The following is a 23,133-nucleotide window of genomic DNA, read 5'->3' as shown; positions in this document are numbered from 1 at the left end:
CTGAGCGAAATCAATACATCTGTTTTACAGAGGAACATGAAATGAAAGCAAAGATGCATTTTTGTAATCACATGTGAGCAGAGTTTGACCCTGAATCAACATCACTTGTCCAAACTGTCTCTTTTGTCCAGTGCCAATTACAGCTAAGCAGACTGCAATCTGTTAGACAATATGTTCTGTTCCTCTTTACTACACAAGCACACTTATGGCGCAACTGTTAAAGGAAAGAGAGAAGAAAGAAAAAAACAACAACAAGGATTCAGTTTTTGGTGTGAGGTGTTTATTCTCTTTTTGTTTTGCTCTTTTTTTTTTTGCATAATCTTGCAGAAGAGTTCTTCAGACACTGACTTGAAATGCATCGAGAGGTCTGTCCAATCACCAGATGCCTGGATCTCTAATGTTCTGTTGTTCGACTGGCATATGTGTTCATATGGAAAGCTAACGCAGCGAGATAGCCAGATCTTTAGTACTGTAACTCTCTAGTTTGTTAGTGTAGGTTTGCCAGATCACAATGAAAGGAACTGATAAATAAAGTTGTTTTCCCAACAGCGTCAAACGTGTCCAAATTCACCAAGACATTAAATACGACACGAAATTCATACATATTAGAGACGAGATCTGATTTGTCCCCCGTCCCGCGTAGATACGAGCCAAACCAAGAGAGGTCATGAAAATAGTTGGGCACTCTTGCAGATTTGAGAACTCTCTTCCCGGTGTCTGTCTTTCGACAAGGCTGACTGTCAGTACGAATTAACTCAGTGAGAGAAGCTATTTTCCACCCAGAGGATGAGGCAAAGACGGTAGCTGCTCAAACCACACTCAAATGAGCCGTCTCTATTTGTGTCCCAGAATCTCTTTGAGGAAAGGGAGAGAGAGAGAGAGAGAGAGAGAGGTAATATCCACAGCTCTCTCTCGTCTTGTCCTCCTTTGGTCGCAGTGGGAGAGCAGTAACGCAGCAGTTGATTACACTACACAGACTGCTCTAATGTAAGAAGCGTACGCTGTTTTTTTTTTTCTTTGCAAGAGCTGTACCGTACACAACATTTCTCCATCCTGAGAAAAGCAAACTTTCTGAGCGAGAGTGTGCTTTTGCAAACATCATTTTCTGTCTAGTATTGTGACCTACCTGAGCCCAGTGCCAATGTGACAGCAGTAATGATGGAGTTGTTACAGTCAACACACCGCATTCATGGAAGTAGATGTCCAATGCAGACTGTAGTGAAGAAGAGGACTGCACCATAGGTGTGTTTACAGAAATCCTAATATTTATTTCACTAACGTTTAGATCAATCGATCTGGATCTAAACATCAGCCATTTAAACACTTCATCTGATCATTCTCTCTTTTTGTCTTAATAAATATAGTCTTATTAAGTAATACTTAATGCTCATCATGATTCAATAGCTTGTAGACCCATCCTTAGCAGCAATAACTACAAGAAACTATTATCTGTATGACTATCACAGTGTTTTGGCTCATTCTCCATTACATCTTTGTTTCGGTTCATTGAGGTTTTTGGGTGTTCACTTATGCACAGCCACTCTCTTAAGGTTCCGCCAAAGCATTTCTGGTTGGGGTTCTAGGTTCGCTTTGACTAGGTGATTCCAAAACCTTGATTGTTTTATTTTTCAGCCATTCTGATGTTGATGTACTGATGTGCTTCGGATCATTCACTGTCTTGTTGCATGGCCCAGTTTCAACCAAGCTTTAGATTTAGTTGCACAGATGGTCTCACATTAGCCTCTGAAATACTCTGGTACAGTATACAGAGGAGTTCACACCCAACTCAATGACTACAAGGTGCCCAGATCATGGGCTCCATAGATGAAATGCTGTTTGGTTTTCGTCAATCATGATGCTGTGCATTAAGGTCAAACTACTCCACTTCGGTCTCATCTGTCCATAGGAAATTGTTCCAGAAGCATTGTGGTTTGTTTAGATACAGTTTTGTAAAGTTCTGTTTAGACAGAAGAGGATTCTCACGGGAACCCATCAAAACAAGCCGAACATGTTCAGTCTTCTTCTAATTGTGCTGCCATGGACTTTCATATTTAACATGCTCAATGACGACTGTAGGGTCTGAGATGTAGCTCTTGGGTGTTTTTGTATTTCTCTGAGGGTTGCACGGTCTAAAATTGTGCTGAGATGTCCCTGTCTTGAATGCTCTCCACTTGTGAGTAATCTCTCTCATTGTAGAACCTTGTACTCCAAACTGTTTGAAAATGGTTTTATAGCCCTTTCCAGATTGATGTGCAGCAACGATTCCTTCTCTAAGACCATTGCTTATGTCTTTTCCTTTTGGGATTGTGTTAACACACACCTAAACGCTTTAGATTAGCAAACTGAAAAAAAAACTTATGCTTGTAAAAAGGTCTGCACACCTGCTGATGATTAGTTAATCAAGAGCTGATGATTAGCAGCACCTTAATGCAACATAATCTTTTAAATTCTGGACAGGCAAAAAAAGGGTAGTTACTGTAGTATTGCTTATGTGGTGTTTTTTTTTTTTAATAAATAATAGCACGGTGAAAAAGGTACATGTTTTTCTGAGGTTGAACAACAGGTACTTTTATTATCCATCCATCCATCCATCCATCCAATCGCGAGACAAGACTGAGTTCTTGTAACCAATCATAATGCAGAAGGTGGGGCTTATAGAGAAAAAAAAAGTCTAACCTAACCACAAAGCCTGAGAAAATTATTTCTTCTTCTGTTCTATTTGCAACAGATTTAACCAACAAACAAAAAAAACGCTCTATTCTGATTAAATGGTTTGAACATGCAAATACACGTCTTATTAGACCAGCGTCCATGTAAACAGTTAAGCTGGAATCTCTAATTGGAATGAGATCAATCAGACTGAAGAAATATTGTCAGTGTAAAGATAGCTACTGTAAGCATCAGGGAAACACACACTGGACTACGTTACTAAAGCAATCTGGGAACAAGGAGCCTGCTACGCCGGCTAGAAAGAAAATATGACCATGATACGGAGACAGAGGGTAAAAACCAGAGAGGAGTACCGTCTCTGCTGTATTCGCTATAATACTGAAAAAGTTAACCTATGTGAATAAAGCAATTACTGGTAAAACTTTTGGATCATTATGTATGACTGTATAATTACATCCTGAGTTTAGTTAAATAATAAAAAAAAAACACACACACTTTATAGGAGTATGACATTTAGCTGTCGGACTTTGAGTGACATTTTGAAAAACAAGGTCCCCTGCAGGCTGGTTCCATCAGCCACTGCACAAATGGGCCAAATTAGCTCTGCATGGAGCCTGCTTCAGCAATCAGTGCCTAAGAGTGGGCCTCCTACTGACCCCAGCTCAAAAAACACACAAAAAAAATAAAGCAGCAAGAAATACAAAAGGAAAGATACCCTTGATGGATGTGTACGTATCCCTTATGCATGGTACGTACACATGTGTGTCTATCTTAAAAGGGCTCTTTTGTAACCATGCAATTAAGCCTGGGTTGAGTTTGGGAAGGAGCTGCTCCAGCATTCGTGGCCTCATTTTACACTGCTTACACAGGCAAAAATAAATAACCGCGGCGTAAATTACCTCCGAGTCCCACCAGCATCAAAGATATATTGTGGAGGGTATGAAGGGGGTCGGGCTGTTTGGAGTTAGTACGCCACATTTCCCCTGCACTAATTAAATTGCAGAGCACACCTTTAGAAACAGCCGTAATTATTATTTATAATACAATAAACGCTCTGATCATGGGTAGCCGAGTCTTTCATCACTGCAGGTGCCGCAACCCTCCTTCACCCACTCTCATGTCAACACGCTGCCGGGGCAGCGGATGAGTTTTCTAAATAAACAACGGGATCCTGGGTGAGTGGACTGTGTGGAATTCTATTCGGGTTTGTTCTGCTCCAGGCCACCAGTGGGCCACGTCCAGTTGGCTTGCGTTCACGTAGGTGCGAGGAGCCGGGTCAAAACATACTGCGTCAAGATGGGTTAGGTGGGGGTTTGGCTGGGGGAACTGTGGTCTCGGCAACGGTTTGGACAGTCATACTGTGTTTAACTGAAGTGGATGCCTTTAAATGAGCAGCTTTCTTTCCCTGAATTATGTTGCACGGAAGCGCTCAGACTGCTAAAGATGGAACAGTGAAATTTGCCCAAACCCCCCCAAAAAAAACCAAGAAAAGTTTTGCTATATTTGGCTTCTCAGAGTCCAGCACATTTCGGTAAATGCTCTTGCAGCTATATTAAATCTGGTTTGTTATTTGTGAATCGAACCAGGTATGTACCCCCCTCCCCAAACACACACACACACACATCCTGGACTGGAAATGTGAAATGAGAACCATATTCTCAAGCTAGAACTGAAAGAGACTGAAAGAGAGACAGCCCTTTCATCATTCAAAGTAATCCCAGCCAACTTATATTGGAAATCATTTTTCCTCCACCTAAAACATATATGCTCTGAAGTTGCCAAGTCTCACTTGGGTACTTCACCATGGCAGCAGAAAACTTTCTGCCTCCTGGCAGGGTATCAGCAAATCTCTACGTGCACACACACACACATACAGTACTGTGCAAAAGTCTTGAGCTTCCCTTTATTTTTTCATATTTTGCTTCCAAAAGAACCAGACTTTTTTTTTTGTAATTTTAATGCAGTCATGAGGAATAGTTCTCCAGGCTTCCTGAAGGACTTTTTTTTTTTTTGGGCCCTTATTTTTTTTTCAAGTTTTTGGCTTTCATTTTCAGTCCAGTCCCTGTACCTGAGCAGTTTCAGAGCAATGTTTTTGTTTGTGCCCTATGAATTGTTTAAGCATTAAAAAAACAAACATCTAACTTAAGGCATGACCCAGTGAGGAACACGTCCAGATGATCAGGCGGGTGATTAGTATTCTGCTGTTGCCGAATGCTGAGTGGTTGGACCAGACGAGAGGGGAAATAAGGATGTTACACAAACCAACAATTTTTTAATTGTCTTTGCTGCCTGACACAGTAAAAGGCATTGTTCCTATTTTTTTTTTACCTTAATCTACATACAGTATCTCACAAAAGTGAGTACACCCCTCACATTTTTGTAAATATTTTATTATATCTTTTCAAGGGACAACGCTAAAGATATGAAACTTTGATAGAATGTAAAGTAATCAGTGTACCGCTTGTATAATGGTGTAAAGTTGATGTCCGTCAAAATAACTCAACACACAGCGATTAATGTCTGAACTGCTGGCAACAAAAGAAAGTACACCCCTAAATGAAAATGTCCGCTTTCAGTTCACAGCTTCCGGTTCCAAGAGGATTTATAAATGAAGGTTAAGTGAGGTTTAATATCAACTTGATTCCTATTTTACTTCATTTACTTTTCTCAATATTTCGATTGTTTTTGTATATGCAAAGTATGATTAAAATGTCAGAAATTTGGTAATATTTACATTATAAAATTTCACCTTAAGAACAGATCAAATTCGTATCCTGAGGTACCGCTGTAATACAGTTACTGAGCAGTTTAAAGTAATACAGTTACTGAGCATTGGTTAAATAAGCAAAAGCTTGTGAGCTGCTTTTCTAGATAGTAAGGTAAAGTTCTCTAGCTCGGTCAGGATGATTCTGAGCCGGCGGACATGTTTGACCACTCCCACAATGATATCGGTCACTGAATTGTAGTTTACAGCTTTTCTTTTTTCTCTAATTAAATCCTAGCCTTTACATCACTCAATCATTATGTCTTTACTGTAACTACAGGATCTGACATGGGTGAGACCGTCAGAGTCAGAGATCATGTCTCAGGTTAGTCAGGGCTCTGGGGAAATTGTCTATTAACGAGGAACAACATCTACTGGTTTGTGATGTCACTGATCTCCCAGTCTTGCATCATCCTGGTGTGTGCTTTCCACCTTGATTTTGATTGATTTAAAATCCACCTAAATGTGGTTTTCTGTTGAGGTCGCCTCCTGCTGGTCTGGAGAGCATGAAAGTCAGTCCACGTTAATTGAACTCTTTAATATAAATGATACACAATAAAAGTATACACAATAAACTGTATCACATATAAAAGTTAGAAAATACAAACTTTTTTTTTTTTTAATATTGATTTCATTTTAAGGAAAATTTAAGGCAAATTATAATTTTGCCACTGGTGTCATGTCGATTTCAGAGACAATGCTGCAGGAGATTATTATTAAATCAGGCAAAGACAAGATAATACCATGTTGACAAGGAGGAGAATTACAGGTCAATTCATTCGCTCGGGGAACAGGAGAGGAACAAAAATATCAAATAGTACCAAAGATTAAAAGAGATTGAGTAAATGCAGAGTGTTACGCTAATCTTTTCCTTTTACCGTAGCAAAGATATTATTTGGCACTTTTAGCGCACACACAGAATATTATATGTTTGTTCAGAAAAAAAGTTAAAGCTACAGTAGGGTTAGGATCTGGGAAAATAAATCGTCGTATGGAATTCATACCATAATTTTTTTATTGTAACTATGTGCAACCTGGACACCATGTCGGGGAAATCGGCTTCTTTTTGTATTGGGAATGATGGTATTTCTTTCCTCCCCATTGATCAGACTTACAACAACAGCCAATCAGAAGTGTGTAAGCGAACAGGTAGCAGCATGAAATGATGCTGCGGCTGGCTTCCTCACACTCACACTCTCTGAGGGTGCTGTATAATATAATAGAGAAGAAAACTAGGTAGTAATTGGGAACCACTAGGCAGTTACTGTGTTAGAGGAAAATGTAAAAAAAAAAAAAAAAAAAAAAAGAGGATGAGAAAATTTTAATTAAAAACCTCATCACTCAATATGACTTGCTCGTGGATTTTCTAAAATTGCTTTCTTGGTCCTGAGCAAGTGTCAAGGTATGATCATACGTGTAGATTAACATGTTATTAAGGAATATGTCGTAGGTCAGCAGCAAATGTACCAACTTCCCGGTTCAATTTTATGCAACTAATGCAAAACTTATATATACCAAATGTATACCCCTTCCCCCCCCCCCCCCTAATATACAACGCTGATATACGTCACGCATAATTGTACTCGATATACTGCAAAGCTGAGCCTGCTATCACTACTTACACGGCTGGACCTGGACACCTTAAGTTTAAACAATTTCAAAGAAAATAACACGACTCGATAACTATGTTGGAAAAAAAGACACTTAATGAGTTTGCATAGAAGGAAGAACATATTCAAAGTGTACGTAAGGTGCTGTAGCATTTAAACGCCGTTTTCTGCGGAAAAAACAAAACAAAAACAATTTGGCAGCACTGTACCGCTGCGTCGTAGAGAATCATTTTACACGGACAAACCTCTCTACGAACACTCTTCGGCTTTTACGCTTTCTGAGAAGTGCAAAATTGGAGCTGTTCTCAACCTTAAAAAATGTCTATGCTTAAACAAATACATCGCAGAAGTTAATAGTTAAGACTTTTTCTCTGTTTCTGTGCTGTTGCCTTTAAAGCGAGGGCCACTCTTAATGTTTGCAGAGGTTTAAAGAGCGTTGGGTAACGGAGGTGAGGTTGAGGTTGTCACAGGGCTCGGAGCCGGGCTAGGAGAGCCTCTACGTCCGTCTCCCCGTTCGCTGAGGATCTGGGAGGAGTGCGCTCCTTCCCGCCGTCAAACTCTCTCGCTCGCTCCTTCTCCGGCTCCCTCTCCGGGCGGTGGGCTACTCTTCTCGCCGCAGATGAATGGGCCTCCATCTCGTAATGAGCCTCCTTGGAAGTAGGGGTTCGCGCCGAGCTGAAATTGATATTCTGCCGGGACCGTGACCTTTGCAGAGGTACCTTTGTGTTTTCTGCAGGATGGAGAAAGGGAGAAAAACAGATGGAGAAAGAGAAAGGGAAGGGGGGAGACAGAGAGTGTGGGGAGGGGGGGTAAAGAAAAAAAAAACATGAGTGCATTCTCATCAATGTATTTATCCCTGTTAGCAGCTTTTAGAAAATTGCCAGCGAGAAGCCGGGAGAGTCATCAGACAAATGAGGAGCAGCCCGAGGAGGAGACAAGGTGTCAATCACCGAGCCATGCAAATGACACCTGTGGGAAAACACTAACGTAATTAAGTTAAAGCGTATTCCTGAAGTAGAGGATTGCAACACTTGTTCTCCTTCCTACACGATGCCCATTCAAGTCACACACACATGAAATGAAAGCAGAGACACCTGATCTCTATTAAACCAATCTTTTCCTAGTTCGTCCCTCACCCGTTTTTGACTTCTCCATGAGAGTGTATTAGCTCCGCCCCCTCATGTGTGCGCTGGGAGTGATTAGATTTGCCAGCCCTCTGGACTCCTGCGCTCCACTCTGCCACACGGATCATTAGCCAAAGATGTGCTTGATTGACCTGACTACCGGCATCTTACAAAAAAAAAAAAAAGTCCTCCTCTGCCTGTCCACGTTCTTCCTCTTCCCGTTTTTTAAAAGCAAAGGGAACCTGCCATCACTTATGTATTACAGCCCTGAGCTGAGTACATTTAAACTTTATCTGGCTTAAAGGGAAGAAAGAAATAAAAAAAATGGAGATGTAGACAGACAGATAGCAGGGGAGAGCATGGATGGTGTGAAAGAGGAATCCATATTAATGTGACCTCGCTTCTGAAACCGAGCAGAGGAGCAAAGTGTTTTTCCATCCAGCGCTTTGCCGGAGTGTAAGGATGTGTTGTCAGATCAGCGGCGGTTCCTGGCTTGGCCGCACATCGCTCAGCTGAAGCTACAGTAGTGTCTGAGATGCAGATTAGAGAAAGTGTTAAAAAGTGACAGCGGCGGATGCGGATGGGATCGTGCGACATCACGGCCGCGGCTTTGATACATGACGAAGGAAGCGACGACACTACTGAACAACACTGAAGCACAATTTCCAGTACACGTCTCGCGAGCACGTAAACCGCCTGTATTTAATACAGAGAGTTTCGTAGAACTGTTCCGGTTCTGTCCGAGGAGCCACCGAAGGTCAGACTCATCAGACCTCATAATTTTCCATGCTGCTGTGACAGATATAGAAAATGTCCTCAGACAGACGCTCAGCACGGCCTGAACTACAGCTAACCCTTCAGTCAAAGCTCTAACTTTGTGCAAGCTCAGGTCATCAGCTACCTGTGACGACTACATCAAGTGATGATTGAATGGTATTTCGATTGCAAATGAAGCAGTAGGGAGTGTTGGAGACGTGTTGGACCATACCGAGAGCTGTACTTGTGTTCGTATTCTGTTCCTCTCTCATTACCAGCGAGTGCGACTACATCCCCGTGTGTCACAGTGTAGAACTCGCTGCCCAGTGCCTTGGGCCACACTCTTTCTTTTTACTTTATCGCAAGCATTTCATTTGAATCATTTACACACTGTTTTCTTCATGTGACTCTCTTTCAGTAGGAAATATTAGACTGAATGTAAGGTTTTAATTTGAGAGAAATTTCAGATCCTTGTGAAATTGATCTTACTGAAAGAATTTTTATTTCCCATCCCTGGCTAATAGACATTTTTTTTAGGCCAGTTCCCACATAATATTTGCGAAACATTTCCAAATTTCAGGCTTCGGGTTTTAGATTAACGCGTGGTTTCATTCCTTTGTGAAATACATCAATCTTTAATCAGACTACACTACACAACTCATTTACTGCAAGAAGCAGATGTACAGTACATATGATGCAATTTCCACTGCAATGCACACTCATCAAGAACAGAATGCTGCTTGTATTCTAATTCAGGGTTCAATACCCTTAAAATGGACACTAAGCTTAAAGAACCGGGTCTAAAAGAACCCCTATGCAACTGGATCTCCAGTTTTCTGACAGATGTTAAAGATCAGCCAGTACACAGGGACTCCGCAGGGATGTGTGCGAATGTATGTCTCTACTACTCCCTGTGGACCTATGCCTGTGTGGCTAACTCCAACTTCATCATCAAACTTGCTAACGACAAAAAGGTCATAGGCCTCATCTCAAATAAGAATGAGGTGGGATAGTGGGAAGAGATGGAGGACTTTCACAGTGGTGCCAGGACAAAACAAACTGGTTTGGTCATGGACTACATGGACTAGAAAGAGTCCGCACATTCACATGGTCCGGTCCGTCTATGGCAGCTAAGAAGATTTGGCTTGAGCTCTGACGTCCTTAGGTCATTCCACATTGTTACCAATAAGAGCATCCTAACCAGCAATACCACATATTGGTTTGGCATCATTGGATGCACCAATATATCTACAACAGGACATTCATAAAGAGGGCTTTAAAGATCAATAAAGACCTTAGCCATGACCCAGAGTCTGTTTTGAGCTCTGGCACTGATGGTGGGTGATTAGATCTAGGGTATAGTTGGAGTTCCAGTTCATTCCAAAGGTGTTCAAGTAGGGTAGAGATCAGGGATCATCTGTGCAGGACATTCAAGTTCTTCCACACCAACCTCCACTCTCATGTTGGAACAGGTTTGGGCCTCTTAGTTCCAGGGAAGAGAAATCGCAATGCTACAGCATAAACACTACGTCTTCTGCTAGAAGCCTACTCTGACACTCGTTTTTGTGCCTATAACTTTGTGGCCCAATCTGTGAGTCGTTGTGTGTTTGTATGCCAAAGTACCACTGTATATGTGGGTATAATGAGAGACTGGAGCACTGGTTGAGTCTCTGACTCATAATAACATAAAGCTATGTGGTGTTCAGTTCTGGGTGAAACTTGCACCATGGGGACGTCGATGACTCAAAGACGACTAGGCATCAAAAAGCAAAAGAGAGAAGAAGCATCCTCTCCGGGGATCTCTTACATTTTCAAACACAAGATAGAATAGTATAAAATCCCATCATGTGGGTCAGACTGATCGCAACCTGATTCGATTCAGCTATCAATCACAGTGACCAATGATACCTTCCTTTTCTCAGACTCATCCTTCAAGCCATTCAGTCTCATTCAGTCTCTTTGGGAGCGTTAAGATGGCAGTTCTCCCACACAGCGTGCTCTGGTATTATGGATGTCACTCTTGCCTTTTATCAGCGCGTGTGCCACTCAGCTCGGCACTTACAGAATTTTGCTCACGTTCCGTGCCAGCTAGTCGACACTCATTTCTCTCTCCAAATAGAACAGGGGCGCCAAACAGATTTCTGACTTGTGAGATCATTTTCTCAATTTGCATTTGCACAGAGGCTCTTGCGAGATGATGACTTTTCATCTCTTTTTCGCTCACAACCGCTGAGCGAAATTAGACTTAGATTTTTGAGCATTTCGCTTAATGCTTAAAAATATAAATATGGTCCAAAGCCAAAAAAAAAAAAAGAAAGGTGTTTGGATGAAGAAGTGCAATAGCAAAATGGGGACAAGGGTGTCTCAAGAGCCGGCAGTAAGACAACGCGGGATGATGTAACGCTACCGCTTGATGACTAAATCTAGCTTAATGATCGGGCTCTCCTACCGGACCGCTCATTTTCGCTCTCTGTGAAGTCTCGGCGCACTCGTTTATCTACATTTGGGCGATAAAAAAAGAGGGGGGGATGACACAGGGCGACAAGGTTGGGGAGGATCAGAGCTAATTCTGTAAGTGGGTGGATTGAACCTGAACCACCAGTCATAAATAATACCTTAATTGATGCCTAAAAATGAGACAGGACAGTGTGTTTTTAGTGCATGAGGGAATCAGTGAATTTGTGTGTGCGCGCACATGAACCCTAGCATGAGAATAAAAGGATGCAAGAGGCGAAAAAAAGTCATTAATGATACAAAGTGGTGATAAATCTGGCAAGAGAAGGAGGCATTAATGTCAGGGAAGAGTCTAGCAGAGCGATGGCCTGCGTTTTCCCCGTGTCCACGTGAGTAAAGCGGTAATTAGGCACATTATTACGAAGGGTAGTATCACAACATCCACTAGCTCGACTGCTCCCTTTTTTTTTTTTTACACAGAACACAAAGGTATCCTTCTTGATCGGCTGATGAAACCGATTAATGAACGTGTGAATTGGTGAGGGTTGTAGAGAGTGACGGAAGTTGGAGCGGTGCAGCATTGCGCGGGAACCCTGGCGTCTGCCGGGTGATTGTTGTGACTCGTATGAAAGCTCTTCATGATGCTGCACTGACCATTGGTGAAATTCTCACAGTGAACTTGACACCATGTTGGCAGAGTTAAAAAAAAAAAAAAAAAAAAGTCACGGATGCATAAACAGTATAATTTTCGTAAATCTCCCTAGGGGCGGGCGGCATAAGACTCTGAGTAAGCGTCCGCATGCGTGTGTTGCTTGACTGTGTCTAATAGACAGCTCTTTGTGGTCGCGGTGCTGTGGTTGTATTGAGTTCTTAACAAAAAGCTGCAGCGGGGAGTTCTAATCCCAAAGCATTCCGTTCCGGGCTGAAATTAATTAGAAATTAAAAATGCCTTAATGCTTACTTGGACCCAGGGAGACAAGAAAATGTCAGCAAAGGATTTTTGTTTAGGGGATAAGGAGATTGAGGGAGACTGAGGGGGAACAAAAAAAAAAATGTAGCTGATAAGGCGTTTAAAGACCTTCAGATAAAACATCTGGAGCTATAATAGTGATCTAGAAGGATTTTTCATTTAGACAATATAATCAGCACAATGTGATAAAAAATAATGTGTTAAACGATAAAAGGTTGTAGGGTAGTTTTTAAACAATGTGACACATCAATCCTTAAAACCACAAATCCTTCAGTGTAGCCCTACCTTGAGTGCATAAGACGTGTCCCAGGGCATAGGCTTTTTTTTTTTCTAAAGTTGTTTCTATCACAGGGACGCATTCACTGCATAGTCTAGTACTTTGTGTTATCAGTTTTTATGCCTAAAAAAAAAAAACCTTCAAACAAAAGGCATTTCTGCCCCTAGACATTTGCCCTTGCTGTCACCGTGACCGTCTGACAGATGGGTCCACAAATAGACAGCAAAAAATAGATATAGAGACAAAAAAAAAAACGCCTTGACTCGCTGATCCTGAATGTCTAAGCAACATCCTTGTAGGACAAACAGGAAGAAAGCTATTGAGAAAAACCTATTTCAGATGTACAATGACCGTGGAGTGACCTAAACCCTGTATGGATCATTTCCAAAAGCTAATCAATTCATCCGCTGGCTTATAAATCCTAGAAACAAGCTAGCGGTTGTTCTTAAGATATCGCACTTATCTTGAGTAGACAATTGGATGGACTGAGACAGACATAGTATGGATAAGACACATACACAATGCAAATACAGTACGTCAAAGCTAATCTCTGTGATCTTCACACATCTGGATCTCGATATGGCACAATTGTGCATACCCTTTTAGACAGAGAGCTTTAAAAAACATACATTTTCGTGTCTCAGATTCTCAGGCTGATGTGTACACCATGCCTGGACCACACAAGCACATTCGGGTCCTTTGTTGCTAAACGACTTCACTCCAGCTTGGCCAGAACATTAAGTGTCTTTCTGATGGAAAGGGAACTCGTCATGGGTTGCCCTGAATTTGGCTTCATTCACCTTGCGCTTAACACGGACCAGTTTCCCAGGCCTTGTCGATGCCAGTATGCTTTGCTGCATGGACGGTGTTCTCGGAGGGAAGGGCAGTGATGGGTTTCTGGCCTTCGTTCTGAGAACCTTTCGGTTAAGCCTCGCCTTGCGGAGTGCTTCTCTAATATAAGCTGTGGATCTCTACACAAGTCCTTCAGAGATATCTTCGACCAATTTGGATGATTCTCTGGCTGATCCACTCTTTTCTCTTGTACCGTGTCTTTGTTGGCGTCTTCTCCACAGAGGGACAATCTATGTATACAAGAGGTATTATCGTATGAAGGAAAAAAAAAGTTTGCCCAATTATGTCTCCAGAAATGAGTACATTTATGAACATTTCTTCATATAAAAAAAAAGATATGGTATAGTACAGCATGATTCCGCGTCCTTAGTCAAAACCGAGACGAAGCATCATTGAATGCTCACAAAGAGGGCTGCCTTCTTCATGCCAACTGCACAAGCGCATTCAGCTCACGAAATGATAAAACCTGCGGGCGACTTAGGGTACGAAATTCTGCCTCATGCCCCGTACTTCCCCATCATTCACTTGAAGAAACGACTTCAATAAGGAGGTGATTCCTAAGGAGTCCACAAGAGCCAAAAAGAAGGCTTCTTCAAAGACGGTCTCCACCAGCTTATCCATCGTTTAAACAAGTTTGTCTCTCACAACCAACGTTTGTTTTTTTATTACAATATATTTCCTTAGCAATATTATACATTTTATGACCGCACCTCGTAGTTTTATATTCTTTTTTCTATAGCCAAACCTTTACTGACTAGAGATTACATTTCGCGATTTCAGTTACATATCATAATTCTTTTTGTGACACACGTTTTGAAACTTTAATTTTCCCTTTCGAAAATATACATGCATTTGGGGGAGTGGTAGCACAGGCAGCTAAGGCTTTACGTTGTTGGTTTGGGGATCTGAGAATCCGGGTTCGAGCCCCGACGTCAGTGGGTTGCCACACTCCATACTCGGTCGCAAGCCTGAATAAAGATAGGAGGGTTGCGTCAGGAAGGGCATCCGGCATGACAAAAACAGATTGATAGTCCGGTGTGGTGACCCTTCAACAGAAGCAGCCTAAAGACTAACAACAACAACAACAGAATGCAACAACATCTGAGGTGATCTTATTTTAAAAGAATTATAAAATCAGAATCGCGATACAACTCGAATCGGCACTTGGGTGTCATCATAACATCGTATCGGCTGGTCGCTGGTGATCCCTGAACCCTAACTGGAAATTCACCAGAACTTTATGCCAGACTTGTTTTATTTTATCTCATGGGTCTACATGGTACAGTTTATGTTCTCCTGACATATAATCCCAATTAAACCCATTTCAGTTTCAAGTAACACTATAAAAAAGTGTAGAAGTTCAAAGCCGTGTATTACTTACTTCCATTGCTTTACATACTTACATTACTTACACTTCATTAAACCTGATGCGATACGTATGCTGCTTCTGCATGTTCGATGCTGATTAATGTCGGCTTTTAGACTAGCTCGAAGGCGAGGGAGCAGTGGAGTGCGCATAAAACCACAACTGCCTGTTTTTTTTATTTTTTATTTTTATCTGTTAGCACAGCGCCTCAAGAAACATGTACAAAATACATGAGCACACCATGCACTCTTTATGACTTGTGTGTAAAGCAAACGTGCTGTGGAAGTCTTTACTAGACACTTTTTCCAGCACGTTCCTGGCGCGTTAAACCGAGATGATGTTGTGAATAAGGATGCGATCCGAGACGCCCACGCACTTCTAGCTGTGCAGAAAATAGGACTTTTGAAGCTTTTAGTTGGAAATAAATCATAATTAGGAACGTATATTTATTCAATCTAGCAGTTGAAAAATGCTGATTAGGGATCACAATGATTATTTTTTTTTAAACATCTCAACCTATGTTGCCAGAGGCTTTAAAATCAAGGGAATAATTTGGGCCGTAAACCGAGCAGTCAATTTTTCATCTGAATTCTGAGTTGAAAAGCAGAAAGTGCACCCATCGACAGCATGCTCTTAATTACAGCACAGTGAATCAAATTGCAAAGCACCGCGACTAAGTAAAGAACAATGAGGTTAGTCAGACTACAAAACGTGCGGGGATTGCTGTTGGGCTTTTAGGCGCTAAAAGCTAATCACAGCTACAGCATCATGGCCCACGCACAGCCATGAACTGTTTCCATACAACCCGAACATGAGGGACGATCACTAACCTACTACTTCTGTCCTGTCATACCAACGCAAATTTCCCCTTTAAACTGTCCCGCTTTCTGCATATTTATTAGCAGATGACCGGTCCCACAAAACAAAAAAGGAAAGGAAGAAACCATTAGCTTGCGAATCCAGCGCGGCCTTCCCGAGCAAACAAGATAATCTGGATAATGCAGACAATAAGGCTGGAAGCCCATTGAGGCACTCTGAAGGCAATGAGAGAAAATAGTGATGCTCGTGTGTAAATGTGGCGGCGGAAAACAAATCACATGAAAGAACAAAAAGCCTGATCCTGATGTTTACTGAAAGAGACAGGCTGGAGAGGGCGAGACGGACGAGCCTGAGCGGCGTGTCCTCCGAGCAGCAGTGAGTCGGACCGGATGAAATTTAAATATTGATTTTGCTAGAAGCTAGGGTTTATAAATACAGCATAACCATTTGGCTCGAGACACTTCCTCAGCAGGATCTCTCTCTCTCTGTCTCTCTCTCGCTGCTCCTTCCCCTCATTTCCTGTTGGAAACTGAAAGCTCCAGGATGTATGTCTGAATCCAGAGAGCCCATGTTGGTACGAGAGCCTGGTAATTATTCTGTGTTGCGCATTAATATTTATTTCTATCTGGCGCAGTTCTTCTATCTCACTTGCCTCTTCCAGTGTATCATCCATCTCAGTACTTCCTCTTTACTACTCCCTGAACCGCACACACATGCACGGTCTCTCCGGCGGCTCTTTCGGGTCCCGGTCTTTCAGGTTAATGAGCTGCAGACAGGAAGAGGGAAAGCCTGACTGAGCGGAGGGGTGTAGACAGTGGGCTGTCTGTCAGATATCCAGGCTCGGGACTGAAGGACGATGATGGCATCGACTGGACGGGAATAAATGGACGCTCGGCGACACACAAGCGCGCAAGAGCCTGAGCGAAAGGACCGCCGGCTCGGCGAGAGCGGCTCGTGCCTGCTGGCTGAAGCAAACATTTCAGCCCATGACTGATGTCTTGCTTAAAGTTTCAAACATTATCCTACGGACGGAGATGCATTAACAACGCTTCTGATAAAATTACGACGCAGCTTGAAAAATGTTATGCCATGTTTAATCCTATTACCAAGGGAATGTGTTTTTGTATTCTTTTTACTGTTAGAGGTGCAGTTTGTAATGTGTTTCTTAGAGCTTTAAAAAATAAATGAAAAAAAAAAAATAAAAAATCAGAAATTTCGACATATTCCATAAAAAAATGATTTGCAATCTTACTACGCAATGAATCATACTGGTACGGAGCCTCTGAGGTAAAACTACAGTATGGCTACAAACTAAAAAAACAAAAAAACAAAACAAAAGAATCCCTATTTCCTTGCGTTGGAAATAATTATAACGCTGCCATGGGTGTGATTTGTGCAGCTTTACAGCTGATAATTTTATACATCATACGGAAACGCCTTACTTACAGCAATATGTCATCTAGTTACTTGTCCGATTGAAATAGTAAAAAAAAATATATATATATATAATATAATAATAATAATAATATATATATATATTTAGGAATGAGCTTATGCTGACATGGACTAATGATAATCAGTGACTCTGGAATACCTTTACAATGGACACAACTTTAGATTTATTTTTTACATTGTAGGACAATACTGTCTTTTTCAAGACCATGAAATAACATATACTGTATGGTGTTGGGTCATTAAGTAACAACAAGAGACATGAAGGTCAGCTGCAAGAGCAATATGGTGTTAAGTGCGTTTGCGAAACCCATCGAGCTCCATGATGAAACTGGCTCTAATGAAGAACGTCCCAAGAACAGCAAGACTGAAACATACCTCTGCTACAGAGGAGAAGTTCATTTAGAGTCACCAGCCCCAGAAATCACCAATTAATAAACAGCACCTCGGATTAGAGCCGTTATCAAGGCTTTACAGATCATAAGTAGCAGATACATCTCAATAGCAACTGTTCAGAGAAGATTATTGAACATTTTGAATAAACACCTTCTGCATTATTGTCTGTCCATTTCTGTCAGGAACAGAAGTAATTTATGATTCCCGGTAAATCAATTGGTAGGTATTGGCCGTACACGGAGCTCGACCCTTACTCGTGTGCAGCACGGAGGATTTCACGCCGTGAGAAAGAGAGCGCTGCAGTGTATAACAAAAGAAAGGACGTAAAAAAAGAAAGAACGAAATGATCCAACATTGATCATATCTAAACACATACAAAGCACTGGAAAATAAATAAATAAAACAAACAAACTGTTCAGTGCTTTCACCCCGACACAAGAGTTCAAAAAGAAGGATCGTCTCTTTTGAAGTAGCGAGGCTCGCCGATGCCCCATCCACCGCCGCGCTCGCTCCGAGCCGGGCTGCGTGCTGCCTCTTTGAGTCACCGCGCTGTTCTCTCAGCCGTACTGGATTCGACAGGTCTCAGTATGCACATCCAGCCTCGTGAAACGTACTTATGAATTCAAAACAGCCTAGAGTCATGCTCCATATTTCATTGAAGCTGAATATTTAAAAAGATCAACCCACTCAAAACCCCATAAACCATTCTTACTGAGGCCTCTCTGTCCTAAAAATGAAATCTTTCATGGCATATTACATTACATCCGGCTGCACGAGGAGCGCTGACTTCCTTTCTCGGGCAGCCGAGGTCTTCCTGGCAAACCAGGGGGTACGTGTTGACGAAACAGACCCTTATATCTCCTGCTTTGCCTCTTCGTACTGATGCTGATTTCACCCAGTCGTGTCCTGATCTGTTACACGCCGCAATTATGGATCTGAGAACAGCATTTCCACAATCGCACCTGAATCAGCTGAATTGCAGAACAAATTGTATTCGAGCCTCGGGTTGGCAGGATTGCCAGTTTCACATATTTCATTTTTCTCTCCTTATTTGAATTTTTTTTTTTTTAACACTTGTTCTGTTTGGAGTGATATAAAATGTAAGAAATTGTCACTATTTTCTGTCTTATGTTGGGATACGCTTAATCTGTCGCATCACGGCCTGAAAACATCATCATCAAGACAGAGGTGCCAACAAAACTAATAAGAAAAATCTAGCAGGTACAGCGGAAAAATAATCATAATATTACACGTAAACAATTAAAAGATATATCATTAAAAATGACAATGAAACTAAACAAGAAAAAGTGACGCGGAAAAATATTAAATTGCGATCTGCCAAAATTGTCTGCGTGTGTGTTTATTCAACCAGAAGAAAGCATAGTCTGATTGTAAAATTAAAACACTGTGATGAAGATGATGTTCAAGTCAAACTGGAACCTGAGATGAAATTTCTTACGAATGAACGCGTAACACAGATCGATCGACGCAAAACCTATCGACAACTTGGTGGAAGGGACGCATACTATATGTCTGTGTGAACTGTACACACAGTCGTTCACCAGCACCACTTACACGTTTTCTTATGTTTCAGCCATTAAAGGAGTTCCTGGGAGGCCGGGGTTTCAGACATGAAGCGTGCAGTCTGATCATGGCTCCGGCATACTGAGAAAACTTTCTACCTTGATAGTGTCCAAGCACTAATGACACACTCAGATAAGAACATTAGTGTACAGGGGATTATATAGAGAAATAAAGGGAGGTTTTACTCTCATAACTGTGTTGTGGTTATTCTGCACCATCAAAAGTCCCGTTTTGACTTGAATGTCCATGAAACAACCCGTCTAGCCAAACAGAAACACTAAATAGTTAAATCAATAATAATAATAAAAAAAAAAAACAATAAATATTCATAGACCTGTTTTTTTTCTGTCATTATGGCATTTAAGGTCTCTGAATATTGATTCAACTTTTTTTTTTTTGTGTGTTTTTTTAACACCTTGCTGAAACCAAAACCAACCAAGAACTTTTTTCACCTCATGCAAGCAAATATCGCATAAACTGAAACACATTAAATATACATATAGCATATTTATGATGATGATGATGAAGTGACCTGTTAACTGATCTTGACTAGACTATGGTTCATCATACTTAAATAATAAAGTATCGAAGAATATATAGGTCTTTTTTTGTTTTGAAGCTTTGCACCTTCCTCTTGAGTTATTCAGCTTCTTAACCGGGATGAATTTTACTCACATTCGTAGTCGTCGGCTGTTGATCTGTTTATACGACGGCGTTTATAACCGCGATCAGTCATCGCTTGCTAAACATCTATCACAGAGCTCTGAAAAGACAAAAAAGGGAGTCCTGCTCTTTCGTTAACCTCAGGTGCGCTACGGAACGGACCTTCTGTGTGATCCAATCTATTACCCTGAGATTGACATTTACACAGCACAAATACTTGTTTTCTCACTTGACCTGCGAGTTAACCTCCGGCCAAGAGCTGTGGGAGAAGGTGCTTCCCCTCCGCTGTGTCTTTCAGGCCTGCTCTTTGCTAAGTAACGGGAAAATCGGATTGCGCGAAGAAGAGTTCCAGGTCAATTTGGGACAAACTTAAACAAAGGGTGTCAAAAGAAAGAACGAACGAACGAACGAACGAGAGAAGTCTTTTAGCTCGTAATCTCTAACGAGACTGTCTCATGTATGCGCTAACAGCAGATGCTTTGTGCATCTCGCGAAAGGTCAGCTATTATTACCTCTTCTTCCACAGTCGTGCTCTTACTTCCTGATGTTGTGTGATAAAAAACGAACAAAGCCCATCTTTAATTTACCGTTTTAATGAGAGAAATCACTCGCGCGACGCTTCAATTAAACATTAATGAATGTAAATATCGTGTTGCGGCTACAACGATAGGACGATACGAGTCTCTCTGGAGATCTTTCAGAAAAAGAATGATAAGGTATAAGCTATCTTGGCTCGTTTTTTTTTTTTTTTTTTTAATAAATAATCATTAATCTTGAATAAAATTTTGACACTCTTTTAAGGTACTCTACGGAACTGTAAGTCCGAATGATTTATCTCGGTATTCGCTAATGACAAATAATTACTAAAACTAAAAGAGATGGCTCTTTTTATTTTTCTTTAGTTTTTTCTTGTAAGCAATCCGGTGTTGTTAGCAACCAGGAGCCTCCTAAAGTCATTTGTCTTCCTGGAACACAAGGAGCGTCTCATATCGTGACGGATTATAATGTATGGTGTTTATTAAGAAAATGAAGCGCGGCGTTCATCAGTGCGCCTTCTGCAAAACGGTCGCGTCATGTGATCATTCCTGACACTCCCTCGCGAACTTTTTAACGTGGGTAATCACCGTGACTGCATCGCCGCGAGACCGAGATGACTGTTCTCATAAAGAGGACGTTCCTACTATAATAATAATAATAATAATAAGTTCGAAGCGATGACGTCCGTCATTCTCTGCGTCTCTGAGTGCTGCAGCATGTCAGGTTCACGAAGCAAAACTAACATTCCATTACCTCACTACAATTAGACTTATTACTAAGGTTAGACTACAGTGAAGGTCACGGACGCTGCGGCGTGACACAAATTACCCGTCAGTTTGCCGTGTCAGGGACACGTGCGCGTGTTTGTGCGGAGACTGCTCCTGCACTTGCGGAGAAAAGCAATTAAAAAGACACGCACCACTACGCTTCTGCTATGTCCTTCTGAATGATATGGCAACCCCCTTCAAGTCATATCGCATTCTCACACACACACACTGAGTAACTGTGAGAAACACACACACGCAGGACGTCCAACTCACTGTTAATGTGCTGTCCTTTCTTATGATTTGGCCGCACAGGACCTGATTAACTAGGCTTAAAATGCTAAAGTAATGTAATAATGTCTAAGTGTAGCCGGTCATGTGTGCAGTGAATGTAACAGGTGGTGTGTGTGTGTGTGTGTGTGTTTTTGGTGTATATACAGTACACTGGCATGAAAAAAGGATTTACCCACTTCCGGTTTTTTTGCGACTTCGTTATATTAAATGGTTCAGATCATCAAACACATCTTAATATTACATAAAGATAACCCGAGTCAATACAAATAAATATAAACAAATGATTTACTAAGGGGAATAAAAAAAGCTGTCCAAACCTGTCTGGACTAATGTGAAAAAGTTATTTCCCCCTAAACCCAATAACTGGCTGTGCCACCCCAGGTAGTAACGACTACAATCAAGAGTTAGTTAAAACTGGCTACATCGCTGTAGAGCAATTTTGGCCCGCTCTTTCATGCAGAAATCTTTTAATTCAGTCACATTTGGAGGGTTTTCGAGCATCAACGGCCTGGACTTTACTTTGACTAAGCCACTTCAATAACCTTTTTCTTTGAGCCATGACTTAAGAGATGGACATGCTGGTGTGTTTCGGATCATTGTCCTTCTGCATAACCCAAGTGCGCTCGAGCTTGACGTCACTGACTGATGGCCGGACATTCTCCTTCAGGATTTTCTGGTAGAGCGCAGAATTCATGGTTCCAACAATTATGGCGAGTCGTCCGGGTCCTGAAGCTGCAAAGCAGCCTTAGACCATCACCCTACCACCACCATGTTTCACTGTTGAAACGCTGTGTTTGTTTTATGCCAGATGTAACAGGACACACACCTTTCAAAAAGGTTAAGTTTTGTCTCATCAATACACACAATATTTGCCCAAAAGTCTTGGAGATAATTAAGATGTTTTTCTGGCAAAAGTGAGGCGAGCCATTGTGTCCTTTTTGATGTACAGTGGCTCTCGCCGTGGAACTTTCCGATGGATGACATTTTTAACCCCAGTCCCTTTCTTATTGTTAAATCATGGACACTGACCTTAACTGAGGCGAGCGAGACCTGCAGATCTTTAGATGTTGTTCTGGGTTCTTTTATGAGCTCCTGAAAGAGTCGTTGTTTAGCTCTTGGAGTAACTGTGGTAGACTGGACACTCCTGGGAAGGTTCACCGCTGTTCCAAGTTTTCTCTATTCTATTTGGAGTCCTAAAGCCGTAGACATGGTGACAGTTTTCTCCTCAGTTCCGGGATTTTCCTTAGATTGCAGCATGATGTGCTCCTTCTTGAGATCTTTCAGCGTGCTTCACCTTGTCAGCCAGATTCTATTTAAGGGATTTCTTGATTCAACACGTCTGTCAGTAATCCAATTTGATTCAATTAAATTTTTATTTGTATAGCGCTTTTAGGAACTGACAATGTCGCGAAGGAGCTTTACGCAATCAAAAGAATTATTTAAGTTTGTATGAAATGTGAATGTGTATGAATCAAAATGATAAGATAGTCCCTGATGAGCGAGCCGAGGGCGACAGTGGCAAGGAAAACCTCCCTGAGATGGCGATAGGAAGAAACCTTGAGAGGAACCAGACTCAACAGGGAACCCATCCTCATTTGGGTGATAACGGAGGGCAGGGATTGATCTGCATTCATACTGTGTGTAATCAGGCCTGGGTTTGGCATCCAGGGGAGCAGTTACTTTTTCACATAGGGCCGGGTAGGTTTGCACAGGTTTTTTTTTTTTTAATAAATAAAATGAACAATTAAAAATAACTGCACTTGTATACTCAAGTTGAGTTT

At 41.5% G+C, this 23,133-nt stretch overlaps 1 protein-coding gene across 1 annotated transcript in view; it reads right to left on the bottom strand.

The window, feature by feature from the left end:
• Positions 1 to 6,972: 6,972 nt before the first annotated feature.
• diaph3 (diaphanous-related formin 3) overlaps positions 6,973 to 23,133 on the bottom strand; it is a 373,414-nt gene continuing 357,253 nt past the window's right edge. Inside the window, exon 28 of the mRNA XM_053513323.1 lies at positions 6,973 to 7,774. Coding sequence (XP_053369298.1) covers positions 7,509 to 7,774 — 266 coding nt within the window. The 3' untranslated portion in view covers positions 6,973 to 7,508. The remainder of the gene's footprint in view (positions 7,775 to 23,133) is intronic.

The sequence above is a fragment of the Clarias gariepinus genome, chromosome 15, assembly GCF_024256425.1.
Source record: "Clarias gariepinus isolate MV-2021 ecotype Netherlands chromosome 15, CGAR_prim_01v2, whole genome shotgun sequence".
Classification (NCBI taxonomy): Eukaryota; Metazoa; Chordata; class Actinopteri; order Siluriformes; family Clariidae; genus Clarias; species Clarias gariepinus.
Note: the sequence above shows the minus strand (reverse complement) of the source record. Positions and strands in the feature narration are given on the sequence as shown.